Raw genomic sequence first — 20795 nt, forward strand, 5'->3', positions numbered from 1 at the left:
GTAGTCCACCTCCATAACTTTTTCCTACACGACGACATCCATAGGAAGGTGTGTGACCCCCTAATGCGCCCCAATTCAGGGCAAGGGACTGTGTACACCCTACAGAAGCCCCATATCCCTATGACAACACCTCTTGGTTATTTATATCCCTATGTTCAACAGCTGTGACCAAATGCCCTTCCCCCTTAGCCCTACCTGTCCCCCCCACACAAGTCCACCCCTTTGTACCCCAGAAACCATTTTTTGACCCCCACACCCAGCCCAGCACACCTACCTGCCTTCCTGTCCGGACTCACAGCCCTACAGACGTCAACAATAACCCCCTAGAACTACCTCTGGCCCCATCGACGAGCACCCAGCCTCGGATTGGGCAGTCCACAACGTCAATCAAACAAACTCGTCCCGCTATTGGCTAAAGCCGCTGCCCGTCAACTTGAAGAGGCGGGACTTGCCGTCCGGTTCCTGGAGACGATTGGACGGCTTTTTCAAGTCCTTTTACAGCAAGAGACCGCCCACTCTTTCGCGTTTACAGTATTGAGGCCACGTGACTGTCACTACGGACGTTGATTGGTCGGCACAGTCACCGCCTTTCGAACGCTGCGTTCCTTCGGAATAAGCCAATGAGGGAAGAGTAGAATTGCATACTTGTTGCTGATTGGGTAAACTTCACGCCAATCTCAATCTATGCGGAAGTGAGTGTCCAGCATGGATACAGCACCTGGTGAGCCCTTCTTGTAGAATTGGTGGGGTATTGCGGTGAACCCTAACCTGTGGCTACCTAGCTGAGTGCTGTCAGGGCATGCTGGGAGTTGTAGTTCTGGATCACTGGTGTATAGTTTAATGCAGTATTTTCCAACAGAGTGCCTCCAGCTGTTGCAAAACTACAACTCCCAGCATGCCCGGACAGCCAAAGGCTGTCCGGGCATGCTGGGAGTTGTAGTTTTGCAGCAGCTGGAGTCACCCTAGTTGGAAAACACTGCTGTGGAAATTAGCAGTCAATAAGGATGCGTTCACACTGCGCTTTTTGTCTCTGTTTTACTGTTTCCATTACTAAATGTTTAATTTTGCCCTGTGCGAAAACGTAGTCCGCTACGCAACTGCGTACATGTTTTTTTCTAATGTAAGTTAAAGGGAAATGGATGGTATACCGCAGCATCCGTTAGCGTCCGTAAAACCCATTTCCATGTATTTCGCGTTTTTGCTTTTTCCTCCTTGTTGCGCAGCAAATTATTAACACCTTTTATTTTACCATAAAATGTACTGCTCAGCAATAACAATATTATTATTTTTTTTTTTTTTTGTGGGGGAATTTAGAAAAAAATAAAATTTGCAACGTTTTGTTATTAAGCAGTGCATGTTACGGTAAAACTGACACGTTCTGTTTATTCTTTAGGTCAATACGATTAAAATGATCCCAGGGTTTACATAGTTTTTCTCGTATTGTACTGCTTATTAAAAAAATATATGCTTAAAATTGCCCTTTTCTGACCCCTATCACTTTTTTTATTTAACGTATACGTGGCGATATGACAGATAATTTTTTTTGCGCTATGATCTGCAGTTTTTATCGGTACCATTTTTATGAAACGTTTTGATTACATTGTTTTTTCTTTTTTTTTTCTTCCCCTAACAAAACATGTAAACAAAAATCAACAAATCTGCCGTGTGGTATATACATATATATATAATTTTTTTTTTTTTTTTTTTGTGTGTACGCTGTTCACTTTGCGGGATCACAAACATATTTTAATAGTTCTGACATTTTGGCACGTAGTGATACCAAACATGTTGTTTGCATTTGTTTCATAATTCATTGTTTATTAAATTTTTTTTTTTTTTTTTTTTTAAAGGAGATATCCAGTAGATTTGAATATTTATTTATTTATTTTTTTTTTTTAATCCATTGTTCCCGGGCTGCAAAAAAATAAAATGACAAACTTTAACTCACCTTCTTTCACTCCCTGGATGTGCCAATATCCGTCTATTATCTTCTGGGCCCAGTCCTCTCCCACATCTTGAAAAGTTGCTGAGTTGCCCATAGCAACCAATCAGATCGCTTCTTTCATTTTTCAGAAATGAAAGACGCAATCTGATTGGTTGCTATCAGCAGTTTTTGATAAATCTCCCCCACGCCGAGGTGGGACCGGCGATAAGCTGATCGCAGTGTGACATGTTGGGCTCCAAGATGTGGACGAAGACCTGGTCCAGGTATTGGCACAGTGGGGGATTGTTAAAAGGTGAGTTAGTTTGTTATTAAATTTTTTGCAGCCCGGGCACAATGGGTAAAAAAAAAAAAAAATCCTCCGGATATCTCCTTTAATGGAAAAGGGGGGTGTTTGGTATTTTTTATGAGAAAGGGAGCTTTTATTTATATATATTTTTTTTAAACTTTAATTCCTTTTATTGACCCTTTTCCCCTTGGATCCTCCTAACCCCCTTTATGTCACCTGTCAGTGACGGTTGTGCATGCGCAGCTGCAGCCACACGCAATATGAAGTGGCATCTCTCTGCTTGTGAGATTTCAGCACAGGGGAGGATGGTCAGCACAGGGGAAGGGGTTTTTAGGGTATACAGCCTAGAATAGAGCAATATATATAGATCTCTATTGTCTTCTTACAGACAGCAGTAACCTTGCTGGTGTGCGGCATATCATCCTGGTGTTATCAGGGAAAGGAGGTGTTGGCAAAAGTACCATCTCCACTCAGATTGCCCTGGCATTGCGCCATGCTGGTAAGAAGGTGAGTACCTAAGGTTTATTCACACTTGCAGTGGCCATTTACTATATGCATCAAGGTGGGTCCAATAATCAGATTTTACCCTATATAATGCTTGGCGAAGTGTTATATAGGGTAAATTCTTTATCCTCCCCATCCTTGGGGGTCGCACCTGCCCCCAGGGATGGTGAGGATATCAACTTATAATCTAGTCTCCACCAGCCCCACAAATAGACCCCTGGGCAGGAGCTCCTCTTACCAGGTCCCGTTACTTCGGCCGGCAGCGACGCCCCCTCCGCTTGATTGACTGGTCGCGTCATCGCTCTGCTCACTGAACAGACGGAGCAGAGTGATGATGCAGCCCGTCAATCAAGCCGTGGGGGCGTCGCTGCCGACCGAAGTAACGGACTAGGTAAGAGGAGCTCCCCGCCCAGGGGACTACTTGCATGGCCCGTGGAGAGCAGTTTATAAGTTCATATCCTCACCATCCCTGGGGGCAGGAGCGTCCCCCGGGGATTGTGAGGATAAAGATTTTACTCTATATAACGCTTTGCCAAGTGTTATATAGGGTAAAATCTGATGATTGGTTCCCTTTTAATCATAGACCCCCCCCCATTACCTAACAGAAAGCTAGAGAGTGTCTTTTAGGCCTCTGGGTGGTATCCATCAGGATTTACTCATCTTTGTGTCTACTTATCTTTGTACTGTGATGTAATGCGATGGGTTTCTCTGTAGGTGGGTATACTGGACGTAGATCTGTGTGGGCCCAGTATACCCCGCATGCTGAATGCTCATGGTAAGGATGTCCATCAGTGTGACAGCGGCTGGGTACCAGTGTACGTGGACCAGGAGAAGAGCATCTCACTCATGTCTATTGGTTTTCTGCTGGAGCGCCCTGATGATGCTGTAGTATGGAGGGGACCGAAGAAAAACGGTATGGAGGGTCCTCATCATGAGAAGAGCTCACAATCTTAAAGGAGAAGTATCATGTAAAAAATAAAAAAATAAAAGTATCCCCTATCCAAAGACCCCAGTGCTCTGATCCTCTGTGACCTAAAACTTATCCCCTATCCTTTGGATAGGGGATAAGTTTTTTTTACATGATACTTCTTATTTAAAGGGGTACTTCGGTGGAATTTTTATTTATTTATTTTTTAATCAACTGGTGCCCGAAAGTTAAACAGATTTGTAAATGACTTCTATTAAAAAATCTTTACCCTTCCAGTACTTTTTAGCAGCTGTGTGCTACAGAGGAAATTATTTTCTTTTCAAATTTCTTTCTTGTCTTGTCCACAGTGCTCTCTGCTGACACCTGATGCCGTATCAGGAACTGTCCAGAGCAGGAGAAAATCCCCATAGCAAACCTATGCTACTCTGGACAGCTCCTGAGACGGACAGAGGTGTCAGCAGAGAGCACTGTGGACAACACAAAAAAGAAATTCAAAAAGGAAAGAATTTCCTCACTAGCATACAGTTGCTTAAATGTACTGGAAGGGTAAATATTTTTCAATAGAAGTTCTGTTTAACTTTCTGGCACCAGTAGTTGATTTAAAAAAGATTTAAATTTAATTTAAATAGAAGTAAATTACAAATCTAACTTTCTGGCACCAGTTTATTTGAAAATGTTTTATTTCCTCCAGAGAGCCCCTTTAAATAATAACTTGCAGTAGGAGCATTGTCCTGGTTTAATAAACTTTCACCTTAACCATTTGTCCAGTGGTAATGTGTTAGCGTTTACAGAATTTGTTCTGCACCTTATGTTAGTAATAAATGGCATTAAAGGGGAACTCTTCACAGGATAGTAGCTGATGGTGGGGCAACAACCACTGATCACAAGAACTTTTCTCAATCCCATAATTAGTAAATGGTGTCGTTACCAAGCATGCCCTCTGACACTCCATTCAATCTGGGCTCACAGGACCCCAATCTCATAATCAGTGGGTGAGTTCTTGGTGGGGCATTCGGTCCCCCACCTTTCAGATACTGAGCACCTATCCTCTGTATAAGTGATACATTTTATAGTATCACTGTCATTAACAAAAAAGTGTGACATATTGCCTATCCATCTCACTCCAGAGACCTGCAATCGCTAGTTATAAGCTGGGGAATAATGCGCTGCATGCCACTTCCTGGCTGTCAATCAAATCCGACCTGTTTGCTATAAAAGTCTGTGAAGCGAAAAGGGTGGATCTGCCAGCCGTGCACTTTACAGCTAGCAATCTGTCTTGGCGTGAGACCCAGAGCAATCACAACTTTTGACGTGTGTGCAAGTTTTTTTTTTATTTTTTATGATTCCTTTGGAATTTCCTTAGTGTGCATGATCTCTAAAAGTGTTAAAGATTTACTTTGGAATCTCCTCAGTAGAAAAGCTTAATCCTTTACTTTTCCATGAAGAAACATGTGGGAGATTCCAGCAGAATTTCCATGTGTATTCTGCCTAAAAGGCTGGGTTCACACTGCAGAATTTCTGCCTGAGATCGAGTCGGCGGGGCTAGGACCGTGCGGAATGCATTGTTGCCCCCATATAATGCAATGTATTTCTGGGTGGATCTTTTGGGAGATCTACTCAGAAATGCATTGCCATTTATGGGGACGGCAATGTAGTCCGCGCGGTCCTAGTGTCGCCGGCTGGATCTGCAGCAGAAATTCCACAATGTGAACCTAGACAAATTCTGCCTAAAATATGCTTGTGGAATTAAAGCTCCATTGAAATCAATAAAAGGTCCTGATGAGGAGTATTTTCTGCTTAAAGAATGAATATGCCAAATTCCAAGCAAAATTTAAAGGGAAAACTGTCAGCCTGTTCACCCACACTAAACCCAATACACAGGTCACTTATTTAAATATGTCCAGTAGGTCCTGTTTCAGGGGATCCGCCCACTCAATTTACATATTCATTGTCTGTGACGCCACATTCTAGTGAAGTAGAGTCACAGACAATTAATAAGTAAATTGAGTGGACGGAACCCCTCCCCCCCTATATCCTAGTGAAGTGGAGTCACAGACAATGAATATGTAAATTGAGCTGGCAGAGCCCCTCCCCCTATATCCTAGTGAAGTGGAGCCACAGACAATAAATATGTAAATTGAGCCGGCAGAGCCCCGCCCCTTGTGCGCGATTCACTGAATTTAGCAAAGTATCTTCTGGGGGACATATCTCAGGACCTACTGGACATATTTTAGTAAGTGACCCCTTGTTGGACTCCTGTTCACCCAAGCTATATCCCAGTGTATTGTGTTTCAGTGTTTTTCTTTAAGGCAAAATCCACATGGAAATTATGCTGGAATCTGCCACAATGGGGTTTATTTATTAACATGATCCCGACTCTTTTTTTTTTTTTTTTTCTCGGGTTTTGTCCCCAAATAGTGTCCACGGAACGTGCAACACAATTTGCGACCAAAAAAACCAAAACCCTGCCGTGGCCATGTGAGAAAAAGGGGACGTGGCCCCAACAATAGGGACGTGTCTCCGACCGTTTTGAAAAATCCCAACATATTTGCTAAGGTTTCCACTCAAATTACTCAAATTTACTCACAAGGAAGATTGATCCCTTTTGATGTGTTTACGGATCACCAAGTTTTGGAGGCAAGCAAAGAATTTTGGTTTGTACAAATAAGACGCGCAGATAGGGCAACACTAAATAGAGATTGCTTTAATATAGAATGACATAAATTAATAGAATATATTACTGAACACAGGGGAAGTATATATATATGCTTGTTAGAAGAACTCCCGGGAGATAACCAAGAAAGGGCTAAAAAGAAATGGGAGAGAGTGGTGGGGAGAATAGAGGAGAAGAGCTGGGATAGAATGTGCCAAAATGCGGTGGACTGTTCATCAAACAAAAGATTTCAATTGTTGCAATCCCGGGTAATACTTAGTAAAACAAAGAAAAAACAGGCGCTCCCTTGTGAAGAGTCAACGGGACCACAGATGTGTGGGAGGGGAGGGAAAAATTAAAGGCTCACCCTGCCAAGTTGTGTGCACTCCCACACAACCAGGATATGCATTTAATATGATGATCCCGGTCTGCAGCCTTCCTAGAAATAGTAGGGAGATGTATAGCAAACTTCGAGGAGGATAGGAATTCCGGCGCTGACCAAGGAGAAGACAATAGAGCCAGGTGTGTAGCGAACAGATTTAATCCAATGCGACGCGTTTCACCGCGCTTGCGCGGTTTCATCAGGCATTATGCTATACATCATACTACTCCCCGGTCTATTTGTGGTAAATGAACTGTAGGAATAGCTCAGCTTGCCCAAAATGCAATATGAATGAGGCTAATTTGGAACATCTACTGTGGGATTGCCCAAAAATAAAGATATTCTGCAATGATATTGCAGGGTATCTGACACAAAAATTCAAAACTCAGCAAAATCTCCCAGGATTGCAGACCTGATTGATAGAAGAATCTGAGTTGTGACCACTTAATGAAATACTTATGAAACTTTGCATTTTGGGCAAACATCTGATTATGCCCAAATGGTTTGCCGAGGACGTGCTGAACATAAAACAATGGATGGCGCTGATGGAAAAAGTAAAAAAATATGAAAAATTTTGAGTTCGAAGATCTAAAAAAAAGAGGAAACTTTTTCAAAAAACACTGATGGGAACTGATGTAAGGAATGTAAGAAGATCTGATTACCTACTTTCTTTAGCAGCAATGTTAACATGACAAAAAGTTTTTTTGTATTTTTTTTTTTTCTTCCCTCGGCTCAGGGTGGCTGCGGGGGGGGGGGGGGGGGAATAAGCCTATTTTTTGTTGTTCTATGAATGGTCTATGATATTTTTTTGTAAAAGGGAATTGAAAATAAATAAATTAATAATAAAAATAAATAAATAAATAAAAAACAGCGTTTCCGGCCCAGTGTGCCTCCAGCTGTTGCAAAGCTACAGCTTCCGGCCTTAGGCTGTTTGGCAATGCTGGGAGTTGTAGTTTTGCAAAAGCTGGAGGTGCGCTGGTTGAGGGAGACACTGCTCTAAAAAAAAAAAAAAAAGGTTCCACAGAAAATGTGGTGAATTTGAGCTGGGACAAACCCAACAGATCAGAGCAGTGATAAAAACAGCAAAACCTAGGGAAAAGTGCAAAATGTAGGGAAACATTAGTAAATACCATGGGAACGTACCTGTCGGAATCAAAACCCACAAAGAAAACTTCACTCCACTCTTAGTAAATAATCCCCAATGTGTGCAAAAGTAGAAGAACTTTAGCAAACAAAATCTGCCAGGAATAAGCCCTTAATAGTCTTTGTCTCCATTTCTCTTCTAGCGATGATAAAGCAGTTCGTGGCTGATGTGGCCTGGGGACATTTGGATTTCCTTATTATTGATACTCCTCCGGGAACCTCCGATGAGCACATATCTACCGTGGACGCTCTGAGGCCATTCAACCCCACGGGAGCTGTATTGGTCACCACTCCTCAGGTGCTTCATAAAACATAGCATCTCATTGATTCAGTTGTTAAAGGGGTACTCCGGCCCTAAGACATCTCATCCCTGAACCAAAGGATAGGGGATAAGATGTCTGACCGCAGGGGTCCCACCGCTGGGGACCCCCGCAATCTTGCATTCGTCACCCACCTCTTTGAGCTGCACGCCACGCTGCCAGCTCACAAACTGCCGGGTGTCGACCAACGGTCGGCACCCGGCAGTTTGTGAGCTGGCAGCGTGGCGTGCAGCTCAAAGAGGTGGGTGCTGAATGCAGGATTGCGGGGGTCCCCAGCAGCAGGACCCCTGCGGTCAGACATCTTATCCCCTATCCTTTGGATAGGGGATAAGATGTCTTAGGGCCGGAGTACCCGTTTTAAAACTGGTTTCAGCAATTAACACAATAGGGTGGTCTGGACGGCAGGCAAAATGGCTGCTTCCAAAACTCCCTCCAGCATCTTAGATAAACCTGGATGGTAGTGATACCTTACTATGCACTAATTCCCCGCACTATTGTCTTTGACACTCCGTATATACTCTGTCAGGAATATCAATATGTTTGAGCCTTCTTTGACTATATGTGTATTTGCAGGCTGTATCTATTGGAGACGTAAGACGGGAGTTGACGTTCTGCAAAAAGATGGGGCTACGGGTGCTTGGAATTGTGGAGAATATGAGCGGCTTTGTTTGCCCCCATTGCACAGTGAGTTAAAGAACAAGTAGATGGGGATGGGGATGGCGGTCGGGGGACCTGCATCTATCAGACATTTATACCTTATCCTCAGGGGTCAAGTCCTGGAATAACAAAAGTAAGCTGGTCCTGCAGGACTTCTGCTAATGGGAACAGTGTTCCTGCTGTGGAAAAAGTGCAGGAACTCAGTTCCCACACATTCCTGCAGGACTTGACCCCTGCTTATCCTGCCATAAATGTGATGGGGATAACTCTATAAGTGATTTTTGGGAAATAACTTACACGTGGTGTCTTTGTTTAACCCTAGGAATGCACTAACATTTTTTCCAAAGGAGGTGGCGAGGAGCTAGCAAGACACGCCGGAGTCCCATTTCTGGGTAACTAACATTAATTGAAAAAACGCTGTAAATATTTAAAGGGGTATTCGAGTGGAAAAAAAATATTTTTTCATATCAACTGGCTCCAGAAAGTTAAACAGATTTGTATATTTCTTCTATTAAAAAAATCTTAATCCTTCCAGTACTTATCAGCTGCTGAAGTTGACTTGTTCTTTTCAGTCTGACCACAGTGCTCTCTGCTGACACCTCTGTCTGTCTCAGGAACTGTCCAGAGTAGGAGCAAATCCCTTTTAGCAAACCTCTCCTGCTCTGGACAGTTCCTGACATGGACAGAGGTGTCAGCAGAGAGCACTGTGGTCAGACTGAAAAGAACAAGTCAACTTCAGCAGCTGATAAGTACTGGAAGGATTAAGATTTTTTAATAGAAGTCATTTACAAATCTGTTTAACTTTCTGGAGCCAGATGATATGAAAAATGTTGTTTACTTTAATTCGGTGTTGGGGAAGGTTGTATAACCTGGAGCTCAGGGAAATGTCAAAGATGACCGACCACCAGTTTACAGTAAGAAGATGGCAGTAGCAAGGGTCCTGACTGGTTCTTCAGGTATATCCAGCTCACAAAGGGTGGGAATACAATAGCTGCTTTATATGCAAGATCCTAATTTGAATAAGAGGAGTTAATTCCTTATTTCACTCTGCAGGGACTGGAGCATCTCTGTTCTTGGCCTTATGGTAGATACAGAGCACAAAATTCACAACAGCCATTTTTGCATCTTTTTTTCCCCTCCTCATTTTCTAATAGCCATTAGCCTTTACATTTTCCACCTACAGACCCATATAGGGGCTTGTTTTATGTGGGACTAATTGTACTTTGTAATGACATTACATTATTATTATTACTTATTATAGCACAAAATGTATGGCAAAACAAAAAATTATTTGTGGGGTGAAATTAAAAAGAAACCCACAATTATTATTTTTCTGTTTACTGGGCTAAATGAGGACCCACCGTATTTTTCGTCCTATAGGACGCACCGGCTTATAAGACGCACCCTATTTTTATGTACAAAATCTAAAAAATTAAAGATTTTGAACCCAATAGTGGTCTTCAATCTGCGGACCTCCAGATGTTGCAAAACTACAACTCCCAGCATGCCCGGACAGCCGTTGGCTGTCCGGGCATGCTGGGAGTTGTAGTTTTGTAACATCTGGAGGTCCGCAGATTGAAGACCACTGGTATAGGAGGTAATACTCACGTGTCCCCGCCGCTCCGGACCCGTCACCGCTGCCCTGGATGTCGCTCCATCGCTGTCGCCGTGTCCCCGTCGCTCTGCTGCCGGCCGGGTATCCTCGCTCTCCGTCACCGTCATCACGTCGTTACGCACGCCGACGCACGTACGCGACGACGAGGAAGGAGAGCGACGGCCATACAGGGGATCCCTGAACAGAGAAGACACCGAGGAGGCAGGTAAGGTCCCTCCCGGTGTCCTGTAAGCACTAACCCGGCTATTCAGTCGGGCTGTTCGGGACCGCCACGGTGAAATCACGGCGATCCCGAACAGCCCAACTGAACAGCCGGGTTAGTGTCACTTTCCCTTCAGACGCGGCGGTCAGCTTTGATCGCCGCGTCTGAAGGGTTAATAAAGGGCATCACCGCGATCCTGATGTCCTGTATTAGCCGCGGGTCCCGGCCGTTGATCGCCGCAGGGACCGCCGCGATAGGGGTGTATTCGCCGTATAAGACGCACCGACTTTTTCCCCCCAGTTTTGGGGAAGAAAAAGTGCGTCTTATACGGTGAAAAATACGGTATTTTATGCGCTGTCATCCGTAGTAATTTTCAGTAACATTTCTTTTTAGACATAACTTTTTCATTGCTTTTTATCAGCAATCAACAATTCTGACGTCTTTTTTTTTATTTATTTATTTATTTTTTGTGTGTTTTTTTTTTTTTTTTAACGTTTACATTGTTCATCCTGCAAGAATATACATGTTATATCTTAAAGTTTAGACAATTCTTTTTGGTTTGATTAAAATGTTATTAGGGGAGGGGCTTATTTATGTTGAGAAATATATTTTTATTATTTATTTCACATTTGTTTAGTCCCCATAGGAGACTATTATTAGCATTCATTCGATTGCTGGAATTGTCCAGTGCTATGCTATGGCACTTAGCACCGATCATTACTATCAGCAATCTACTTGTACAGGCTGCCAAGGCAGGTGAACCATTGCAGATCAAGTAGCATATGCGCTTTAGATAGATTGATAAATCTGGGCTATTATGTCCTTGTATACGGTGTTTATTATGAATAAATTGTAATTATTCAATTTTAGAAAAAAAATTAACTGTGTACAGGGCATGTAAAGCTCGGGTAAAAATAATGTTGTTTCAGGGTGGATATTCACTTAAAGAATGTATTGTAAACAGCCTATTATGTACACCTTACCAAAAATATAAGTGACTATACAATTTATTTTGTTCCAGGTTGTGTTCCCCTTGATCCTACCCTGGCCCAAAGTCTAGAACAAGGGAAGGATTTTATCCAGGAGTTCCCCAAGAGTGCGGCCTACTCGTCCATCACAAACATTGTGCAGCAGATCCTGGACAGCGTCTCACAAGGATCTTGATCCTGAATGTTTCTGAGATCAGAGGACTTTGGTCAAATAGTAGCTTAGGCTGGGTTCACACCACGTTTTCTTAAATACGGCTCCCGTATACGGTTGGGAGGAGGGGGGCTTAATCGCGGCGCCCGCACTCAGCCGTATTCGGGAACCGTATTTAATGCAAGTCTATGAGCCGACCGGAGTGAACCGCAGCCTCCGGTCGGCTTCGTTTTCGGCCGTATGCGGTTTCCCGACCGCAGGCAAAAACGGGGTCGACCACGTTTTTGCCTGCGGTCGGGAAACCGCTTACGGACGAAAACGAAGCCGACCGGAGGCTGCGGTTCACTCCGGTCGGCTCATAGACTTGCATTAAATACGGTTCCCGAATACGGCTGAGTGCGATTAAGCCCCGCCCCCTCCTCCCAACCGTATACGGGAACCGTATTTAAGAAAACGTGGTGTGAACCCAGCCTTAGATCAGTGTTTCCTAACCAGTCTGCCTCCAGCTGTTGCAAAACTACAAGTCCCAGCAGACAGCCTTTTCTACTGGGAATTGTAGTTTTGCAACAGCAGGAGGCACACTGGTTGGAAAACAATGGCCTAGATCAGTGGTCTCCAACCTGCGGACCTCCAGAGGTTGCAAAACTACAACTCCCAGCATGCCCGGACAGCCGTTGGCTGTCCGGGCATGCTGAGAGTTGTAGTTTTGCAACATCTGGAGGTCCGCAGGTTGGAGACCACTGGCCTAGATGATATAGGAAGGACAATTGATACTTCATTTCCGGGGACCTCACACTGCTGGTGCCGTTGGTGCAAGATCTTGTTACATAAGATATTTTGGGCCTGGCATCAGATAAACCTACTCCGAATATATCTTCAGAGTGTTTGCATTGGACTATATAATTTGTGATTTCATATGATAGAGATGATGTAACCTTATTTGTGCCTTTACTATATCAAACTCTGCTTAAAGTGTAAATACAATGTTGTTGCTGTGGCAGAATTAAAGGGGTTCTCCACCATAAGGTGATTTTAGTACGTACCTGGCAGGCAGTAATGGACATGCTTAGGAAGGATCTGCGCTTATCTTGGTGCTAAATGGCTATGTTGTGAGATTACCATAACACTGTGTCTAGCTTTTTGTGAACTTGTATTTCCTGTTTGACTTATGTTTTTTTTACTACAAATCCCACAATGCTATTTTATCCCTCTCACACATCAGCCACCCCATCCATTGAAACAAATGACCTGTGGTTTTCAATCAGGGTGCCTACAGCTGTTGCATTAGTTGCAGATTGATCTCTCTCCACAAAGAAGCAGACACCCATAGAAGCAGACAGGCTCCCTGTCATAAGCTGACTAGTGAGTCAGGTCTCGGCCGCATTGCAACCTGGAAAAAAATCTGAGACAACAGTCATTTTGTATGCTGGTAAAAATAAATATTGGGTTGAAAATCACAGAAGAATTGTGAGAAGACCGCCACACACAGGTACAGACACTATATTATGATCTACACTAACTTTACAGCCCCTGTAGCATAGTCAAATAAAAAAAAAATTCCTGGAATACCCCTTTAACTTTCAAAAGTTCCTGGCATCTTGCAGCCCGCTGCTAAAGCAAACAGAATTGCCATATGTCCCATGCACATCAATGGGACTACAGACCATTTCATAGACCGCTTGCTTTAGCAGCGGGCTACCGAGTTGGCGGGAGTTTTTAGAAGTGTTTCTACATTGTAGTTACACTTTGAAGAGTATGTAGCTTATCACCATAAAACTATATTCATAAAGAATTTCTGCTAGTCCAGATGAAAATTGCAGTAATAAAGGATTAGTAGGAAATAGTTCACTGTTCTAGCACTTTCTGGGCGAGATTGAAACTAATGTATATCTGTATTACCTTATGTCTCATCAGCAGCACAATAATGGGGGCTAATTCTGCCCCTGTGTACTGGCAGGACAGATGGAGTTTTTAATGAAATTTACCTATAGAAGGACATTTAACCCCTCCCACCTTGTGTTTATTATAAAGTAACCTAACTAGGGAGGGAAGCTTGTGCTTCTGATGGGACTAAGGGAAAACCAGATAATGTTAACGTCTTCCTTGCATCCCACAGCAGCACAATAATAGGGATTTAGCAAGTAGTAATCTAATAGGAAGGGAAACTCAAAATTCAGAACTTGAAAGCGGTCTTCTCTAAGAATCTTCATTTCAACCTATAATGGTTGGTAAACCTAATGCGAGCTAAAAGCTGCATGGCAAATCTGATCCATTAGGATCGGAGTTCATGAAGTGAACCCGCTGAATGTCTGATGATTACGGCCAGCTCCTGCAACATGTTACACTCCTGCTTGCTCCTGCAACGTGTGTCCAATCCAGTTCAGTCATGGCACATTCTGTCACAACATTTAGAGATTGCGAAGAATTTACGCAAATGTTAAGGTTCAGCCAAATGTTCAGAATAATATAAAACATTGTGTTCCATTACATGGACCATAATATAAACTTTTTTGTGTCAAGATAAAGTAAAGCGCCACACCCATGACATAACGTGGACCTATTAATTATTATTTACTGTTTCACCATCACCTTCTGAACCATTTCTAAACTTCTATTGCTAAAACCTGCCAAAGACAACTAAGCAAGTACATTGACCAGTTGCCGTCTAAGGACGACCCGGCTCGTCCTACAACGGGAAGCATTGTATTGCGCGGGCTTCTGACTCGAGCCCGTGTCATACTGGCCGGCCCCCAGCTGATTCTTGTAGCTGAGGGCTGCCGTGAATAGCCAACTTGCGGTGATCGCCGTGGCCGGCTATTAATCCTTTAGACACCGCTGTCAACATTAACCAGTCCCTGGTGGTCCAGTGGGGTGAATTGCCCCCCCCCCCCCGCAGCGTGATTGCGGAGGTGGGGGGGCTATCCACTGCTGAGGTAGCCGGAGGGCTTACCTCTCCTGTAGTGGGGTCTGTTGCCCTGTGATTGCTAGAGTTTGGCTGAACCAGGCTTTATCAATTAAGCGCAGAGCACACAGATCAGTGTACAGTAGTTCTATGGAACTACATTGATCTGTATGAGGAATCTGCTGATTCCTCCTATAAAATCCTCTAAGGGGACTAAAAGTGTTAAAAAATATATATATAAATTTTGAATAAAAAGTAAAAAAAAAAAACCACCCATTAACCCCTTCCATATAAAAAGTTTGAATCACCCCCCTTTTCCCAAATTCCATCTAAAAAAATATTTAAACATAATAAAAATAAACATATGTGGTATCGTCGCATGTGCAAATGTCCTAACTATAAAAAGATAATGTTAATTAAACCGCACTGTCAATGGCGTTTATGTTAAAAAAAATACCAAAGTCCAAAATTGGTCACTCTTGTATTCTTTAAAAAGATGTATAAAAAGCGATCAAAAAGTTCAATCAAAACAAAAATGGTACAGATGACTGCGCAAAAAATTAGCCCTCACACAAAAATAAAAAGCTATAGGGGTTAGAAGATGATAATTTTAAACATACAAATTTTGGTGCATGTAGGTATAATTTTTTTTTATAGGTAAAATCTACATAATAGATATAATAGGAGCACGCGCTGGGAAATAGCTAGGAGAAATGACAATATATGGACAACAGAAATTATGTCCTACCTTATGTGTTGTAATGCTTCATCATAATGGGACAATGTACAAAGGTTTCTGAAATATGGATGAGGAATGAAAAAATGAATGGAGGACAATAGTATAGTTCAATAAGTAGATGGAATGGTATATATTAGTTGAATACCTGGAAAAACTAATTGGATAGTATGGCAGCCAAGAAAAAAATATGTATAAATCCTTCCGTGGTGGGCCCATAGGTAGGTTGCTCCAGCGCTGCAAAATGTAGTGTAATGGTATCAGCACTTCCTTAACAAAGTTGTGATGTAATGTCCTGATATGATTATGTACCTGGAGTCTGTAGATGGTCGGAACAGTCACCTTCCAGGATAGAGGTTTTTAGAACAGGTGTAGCGGGAGAACGCTCCGGCCGGTAGTGTCTCAACCGGCTTCCAACCTCGTGGCAAAGAGCTCGATGGTGTGAGCGGCTAATAGTGACGTCACTAAGGGGGCACAGAGAGTCCACAAAGATATCGACGCGTTTCGAAAACACTCGGGTTTTCTTCGTCGGGATACACGATGTGGGTAAGTGGCCGTGATTTATAGGAGGAAGCGAACCTGACGTGTTAACCCTCTGTGTGCTCTCCTGGATGCATGATTGACTTGACTTAGTTTATAGTCCAGCGCTGGGATGAAAATGTTGCCGTATCTATATATATGTATATATATATTTTTAAGATAAAAACATTCAGCGGGGTTTTGACGGACACCCATTATCATTTCATTACAAAAGATTCCACCAACAATCAGTCACAGGATCCCACTTTTTTGGTTTGGAGAAGATTGCCCCACACTGGCGAGGAGGGAACTTCATTGCGCAACTATCACGATCAGAAAGCAAATGGATTTTTAATTTAAATTCAATGGCCCCATTTGGATTAAATGAAGAAATGGAAATGTTTGGGTTTTTATCTTAAAAATATATATACATATAGATACGGCAACATTTTCATCCCAGCGCTGGACTATAAACTAAGTCAATCACGCATCCAGGAGAGCACACAGAGGGTTAACACGTCAGGTTCGCTTCCTCCTATAAATCACGGCCACTTACCCACATCGTGTATCCCGATGAAGGAAACCCGAGTGTTTTCGAAACGCGTCGATATCTTTATGGACTCTCTGTGCCCCCTTAGTGACGTCACTATTAGCCGCTCACACCATCGAGCTCTTTGCCACGAGGTTGGAAGCCGGTTGAGACACTACCGGCCGGAGCGTTCTCCCGCTACACCTGTTCTAACGACCTCTATCCTGGAAGGTGACTGTTCCGACCATCTACAGACTCCAGGTACATAATCATATCAGGACAACATTACATCACAACTTTGTTAAGGAAGTGCTGATACCATTACACTACATTTTGCAGCGCTGGAGCAACCTACCTACGGGCCCACCACGGAAGGATTTATACATATTTTTTTCTTGGCTGCCATACTATCCAATTAGTTTTTCCAGGTATTCAACTAATATATACCATTCCATCTACTTATTGAACTATACTATTGTCCTCCATTCATTCATTTTTTCATTCCTCGTCCATATTTCAGAAACCTTTGTACATTGTCCCATTATGATGAAGCATTACAACACATAAGGTAGGACATAATTTCTGTTGTCCATATATTGTCATTTCTCCTAGCTATTTCCCGGCGCGTGCTCCTATTATATCTTTATTGTATTACTCTTTTTTTGTATGTCATTCAGGAATACGTACTGGAGCTAACGCAGCAGGGTTTAGTAGCCCACAATCTCCACCAGCGTGAGTGATATATTTGTTATAAAATCTACATAAATTGGGTATCCTTGTAACCATATGGACCTACAGAATAAAGATAATGTGTCATTTTTACCGAAAAGTGCACTGCGTAGAATCGGAAGCCCCCAAAAGTTACAAAAAATGTTTTTCAATTTTGCCCCACAAATATTTTTTTTTCTGCTTTTGCCGTAGATTTTGTGGTGAAATGATTGATGTTGTCATTACAAAGTAAAATTGGTGGCGCAAAGAAAAAGTCCTCATATGGGTCTGTTGGTGCAAAATTGAAAGCGTTATGATTTTTAGAAGGTGAGGAGGAAATAACGAAAGTGCAAAAATGTTAAATGAACCAGGCCTTAAAAAGTACCTGTCACTAAATACATTTTTCTAAACTAACTCAGGCTGTGTTCCCAAACTACTCCTAATACCCCTCCTAAGAAAAAAAAAATCAGAGCTTTAAAAAGCTGTGTATCATACCTTTCTTCTTGCTCACATAGGGCAATCTCCCAGCAGGAGAAAGTGGGTGTTTCCCAGCAGGCATGACATCACTGAAGCCTGCTGGGGGACAACTTCTACCCTAAGACGTCAAGCTCTGTGCAGCTCTCAGTGAGGCTCTGTGCATATATTAATCAAGCTCTGTGCAGAGTTTGGACTCCTGCCAGGCTGGGAGGAGACCAAATTCACTGTACTAATTGTGGCAGGGAACACAACAGAGCCACCTAGTGGCCGTTTTTTTTATTTTTATTTTTTTACATTTTAAACATATCTCTTGATTATTTTTAAAAGCAAGTGAATGGGAAAGTGTCTGCTAATTACACAAGGAACACTATATTAAAAGTTTTATTTGGTGACAGGTACTCTTTAAAGGGAACCAATCAGTAGCGTTATACATGCTAAAATCATTATCCTCACCATCCCCGGGGGATGTTTTTGCCCCCAGGGATGGTGAAGATATTAAGTTATATTGTCCCCTCGGGCCGCTCGTCAAGTAGTCCTCGGGGCGGGGACTTCCATTTATCAGCTCCGTTAGCTGCAGCCATGGCCCCGCCCGACAGCTTGAATGACGGGTCACGTCACTGCTCTGCTCTGTCTGCATAGGGAGCAGAGCGATGATGTAAGCGTAAGCTGTCGGGGCGGGGCCATGGCTGCAACTAACGAAGCTGGTAAGTGGAAGTGAGGATAATGATTTTAGCATATATAATGCATTGGCAAGAGTTATATATGCTAAAATCTACTGATTGGTTCCCTTTAAAGGGGTAGTCCAGTGGTAAAAAACTTATCCCCTATCCTAAGGATAGGGGATAAGTTTGAGATCGCGGGGGGTCCGACCGCTGGGGCCCCCTGCGATCTCTCTGTACGGGGCCCCGGCTCTCCGCCCAGATAGCGGGTGTCGACCCCCGCACGAAGCGGCGGCCGACACGCCCCCTCAATACATCTCTATGGCAGAGCCGGAGATTGCTGAAGGCAGCGCTTCGGCTCTGCCATAGAGTTGTATTGAGGGGGCGTGTCGGCCGCCGCCTCCTGCGGAGGTCGACACGCCCCCTTCCCACGGGCTGTCGGGGCTCCGTACAGGAGATCGCAGGGGGCCCCAGCGGTCGGACCCCCCGCGATCTGCAACTTATCCCCTATCCTTAGGATAGGGGATAAGTTGCTCACCACTGAGTCACCACTGGACTACTCCTTTAAAGGGTTAAAGGGGTATTATTGGGAAGTCAACTTATCCCCTATCCACAATTTTTTTCTGGGATGTGATGTGACCAATGATCAGCCATTTTGGTGTGTGGCATTTCTTTGTGTTTACACCATTGATCGTGCAGGATCAGGAATGTGAGATTTAAGGCTAGGTTCACACTATGGACGGGAAAATCCACTCAAAAATTCTGCCATAACATGTTCAATATTCTGGCGAATTTCCACTCCACAGACATTGCCATCTAAGGGGGCGGAAATTTCCGTGCGGTCCTAGTGCAGATTCAGTCGGTACTGGCTGCACTCGGAATCTCCAGCCAGATTTTATCCCAGATTTTTTAACCTGGCCTAATAGTTCATAGATGAAGAGGATTGGGTGTGGCTAGTGGCATGGCTTACATTTTTATTATGTGCGCTGCCATGTATATTCCTCTTTGCTCTCAGCAAAAGCTGTAAGGTTGTCCATGGGAAAGCCGGAGATGCCTAAACGTGCCAAAACACCACTCAATGCAGTGGGGGGAAACAGAGGGTTGTTCTGGAGACCATGAGGGGATCGGGGTCCGAGAGGTCAGACCCTCCTGCTATCAGACACTTTTCCCCTATCCTGTGGATACATTTTTAAGGGCTGGAATACCCCTTTAAGAAAGATGTGTGGTACGACATGCCCTATACAGTGGTGTCCAAACTGTGGACCTCCAGATGTTGCAAAACTACAACTCCCAGCATGCTGGACATTGTATTTTTGCAAAATCTGAAGGTCCACAGTTTGGACACCAGTGGATTGGACCAGCGGGTATCATGTGTGCGTCCAGTCCTCGTTCATGTCCGTGCTCAGCGTGCACATACATATTCAGTCACACCTGGAGCTTGTAGTTCTACATCAGCTGCCTATACAGTAGAATACATTATTCAAAAAAGAAAATGGGCCCTCACCCTGATAAAACGGAGCTTATTTTATTGTGATTAAAATGCTCTTGTGAACATCAACCAAAGACAGACCAGGCGGCTGCCGCGGTCCTTCAGGAAACAGACTGTTTCGGGGTCAAAACCTGCTTCCTCTGGCTAGATACAGTGGTGTCCAAACTGTTACCCTCCATATAGAAACATAGAAGGTGTCGGCAGAGAAGAACCATTTAGCCCATCTAGTCTGCCCAATATTCTGAATACTATCAATAGTCTCTGTCACTATCTTATATGAAGGATAGTCTGATACCTATCCCTATCTTATATGAAGGATAGCCTTATATTTAGCCCTATCTTATATGAAGGATAGCCTTATGTCTATCCCTATATTATATGAAGGATAGTCTTATGTCTATCCCTATATTATATGAAGGATAGCCTTATGCTTACCCCTATCTTATATGAAGGATAGCCTTATGTCTATCCCTATCTTATATAAAGAATAACCTTATACTTAGCCCTATCTTATATGAAGGATAGCCTTATGTCTATCCCTATATTATATGAAGGATAGCCTTATGTCTATCCCTATCTTATATGAAGGATAGTCTTATGCCTATCCCTTATCTTATATGAAGGATAGCCTTATACCTATCCCTATCTTATATGAAGGATAGCCTTATACCTATCCCTATCTTATATGAAGGATAGCCTTATACCTATCCCTATCTTATATGAAGGATAGCCTTATACCTATCACTATCTTATATGAAGGATAGCCTTATGCCTATCCCTATCTTATATGAAGGATAGCCTTATACCTATCACTATCTTATATGAAGGATAGCCTTATACCTATCCCTATCTTATATGAAGGATAGCCTTATGCCTATCCCTATCTTATATGAAGGATAGCCTTATGCCTATCCCTATCTTATATGAAGGATAGCCTTATGTATATCCCTATCTTATATAAAGAATAACCTTATACTTAGCCCTATCTTATATGAAGGATA

At 43.1% G+C, this 20795-nt stretch overlaps 2 protein-coding genes across 4 annotated transcripts in view; one reads left to right on the forward strand and one right to left on the reverse strand.

Moving 5' to 3' along the window:
• Window positions 1–8331, reverse strand: part of SPSB3 (splA/ryanodine receptor domain and SOCS box containing 3) — a 26572-nt gene extending 18241 nt beyond the window's left edge. Inside the window, exon 1 of one of the 3 annotated variants that reach the window (XM_056535099.1) lies at window positions 8296–8331. The gene's annotated coding sequence lies outside the window, so the exon portion shown is untranslated. Of the gene's footprint in view, window positions 1–274; window positions 521–7841; window positions 7978–8295 lie in introns of those variants that run through there. The other 2 variants (XM_056535098.1, XM_056535096.1) reach the window with 2 other exon arrangements.
• NUBP2 (NUBP iron-sulfur cluster assembly factor 2, cytosolic) lies at window positions 635–12051 on the forward strand. The gene is made up of 7 exons (XM_056535100.1): window positions 635–721; window positions 2620–2738; window positions 3450–3648; window positions 7985–8139; window positions 8735–8845; window positions 9141–9210; window positions 11657–12051. The coding sequence occupies exons 1-7, from the start codon at window positions 706–708 to the stop codon at window positions 11797–11799; spliced, it is 813 nt and encodes a 270-aa protein (XP_056391075.1). The 5' UTR covers window positions 635–705; the 3' UTR covers window positions 11800–12051.
• Window positions 12052–20795: the final 8744 nt, after the last annotated feature.

This window comes from Hyla sarda, chromosome 8 (genome assembly GCF_029499605.1).
Source record: "Hyla sarda isolate aHylSar1 chromosome 8, aHylSar1.hap1, whole genome shotgun sequence".
In the NCBI taxonomy this organism is placed as follows: domain Eukaryota; kingdom Metazoa; phylum Chordata; class Amphibia; order Anura; family Hylidae; genus Hyla; species Hyla sarda.

Bases quoted from the DNA above. Each gene is read 5' to 3' on its own strand.
- NUBP2 (XM_056535100.1), top strand. The intron at 2,739-3,449 runs GTGAGTACCTAA...GTTTCTCTGTAG, and splicing joins TGCGCCATGCTGGTAAGAAG to GTGGGTATACTGGACGTAGA. The intron at 8,140-8,734 runs GTGCTTCATAAA...GTGTATTTGCAG, and splicing joins TATTGGTCACCACTCCTCAG to GCTGTATCTATTGGAGACGT.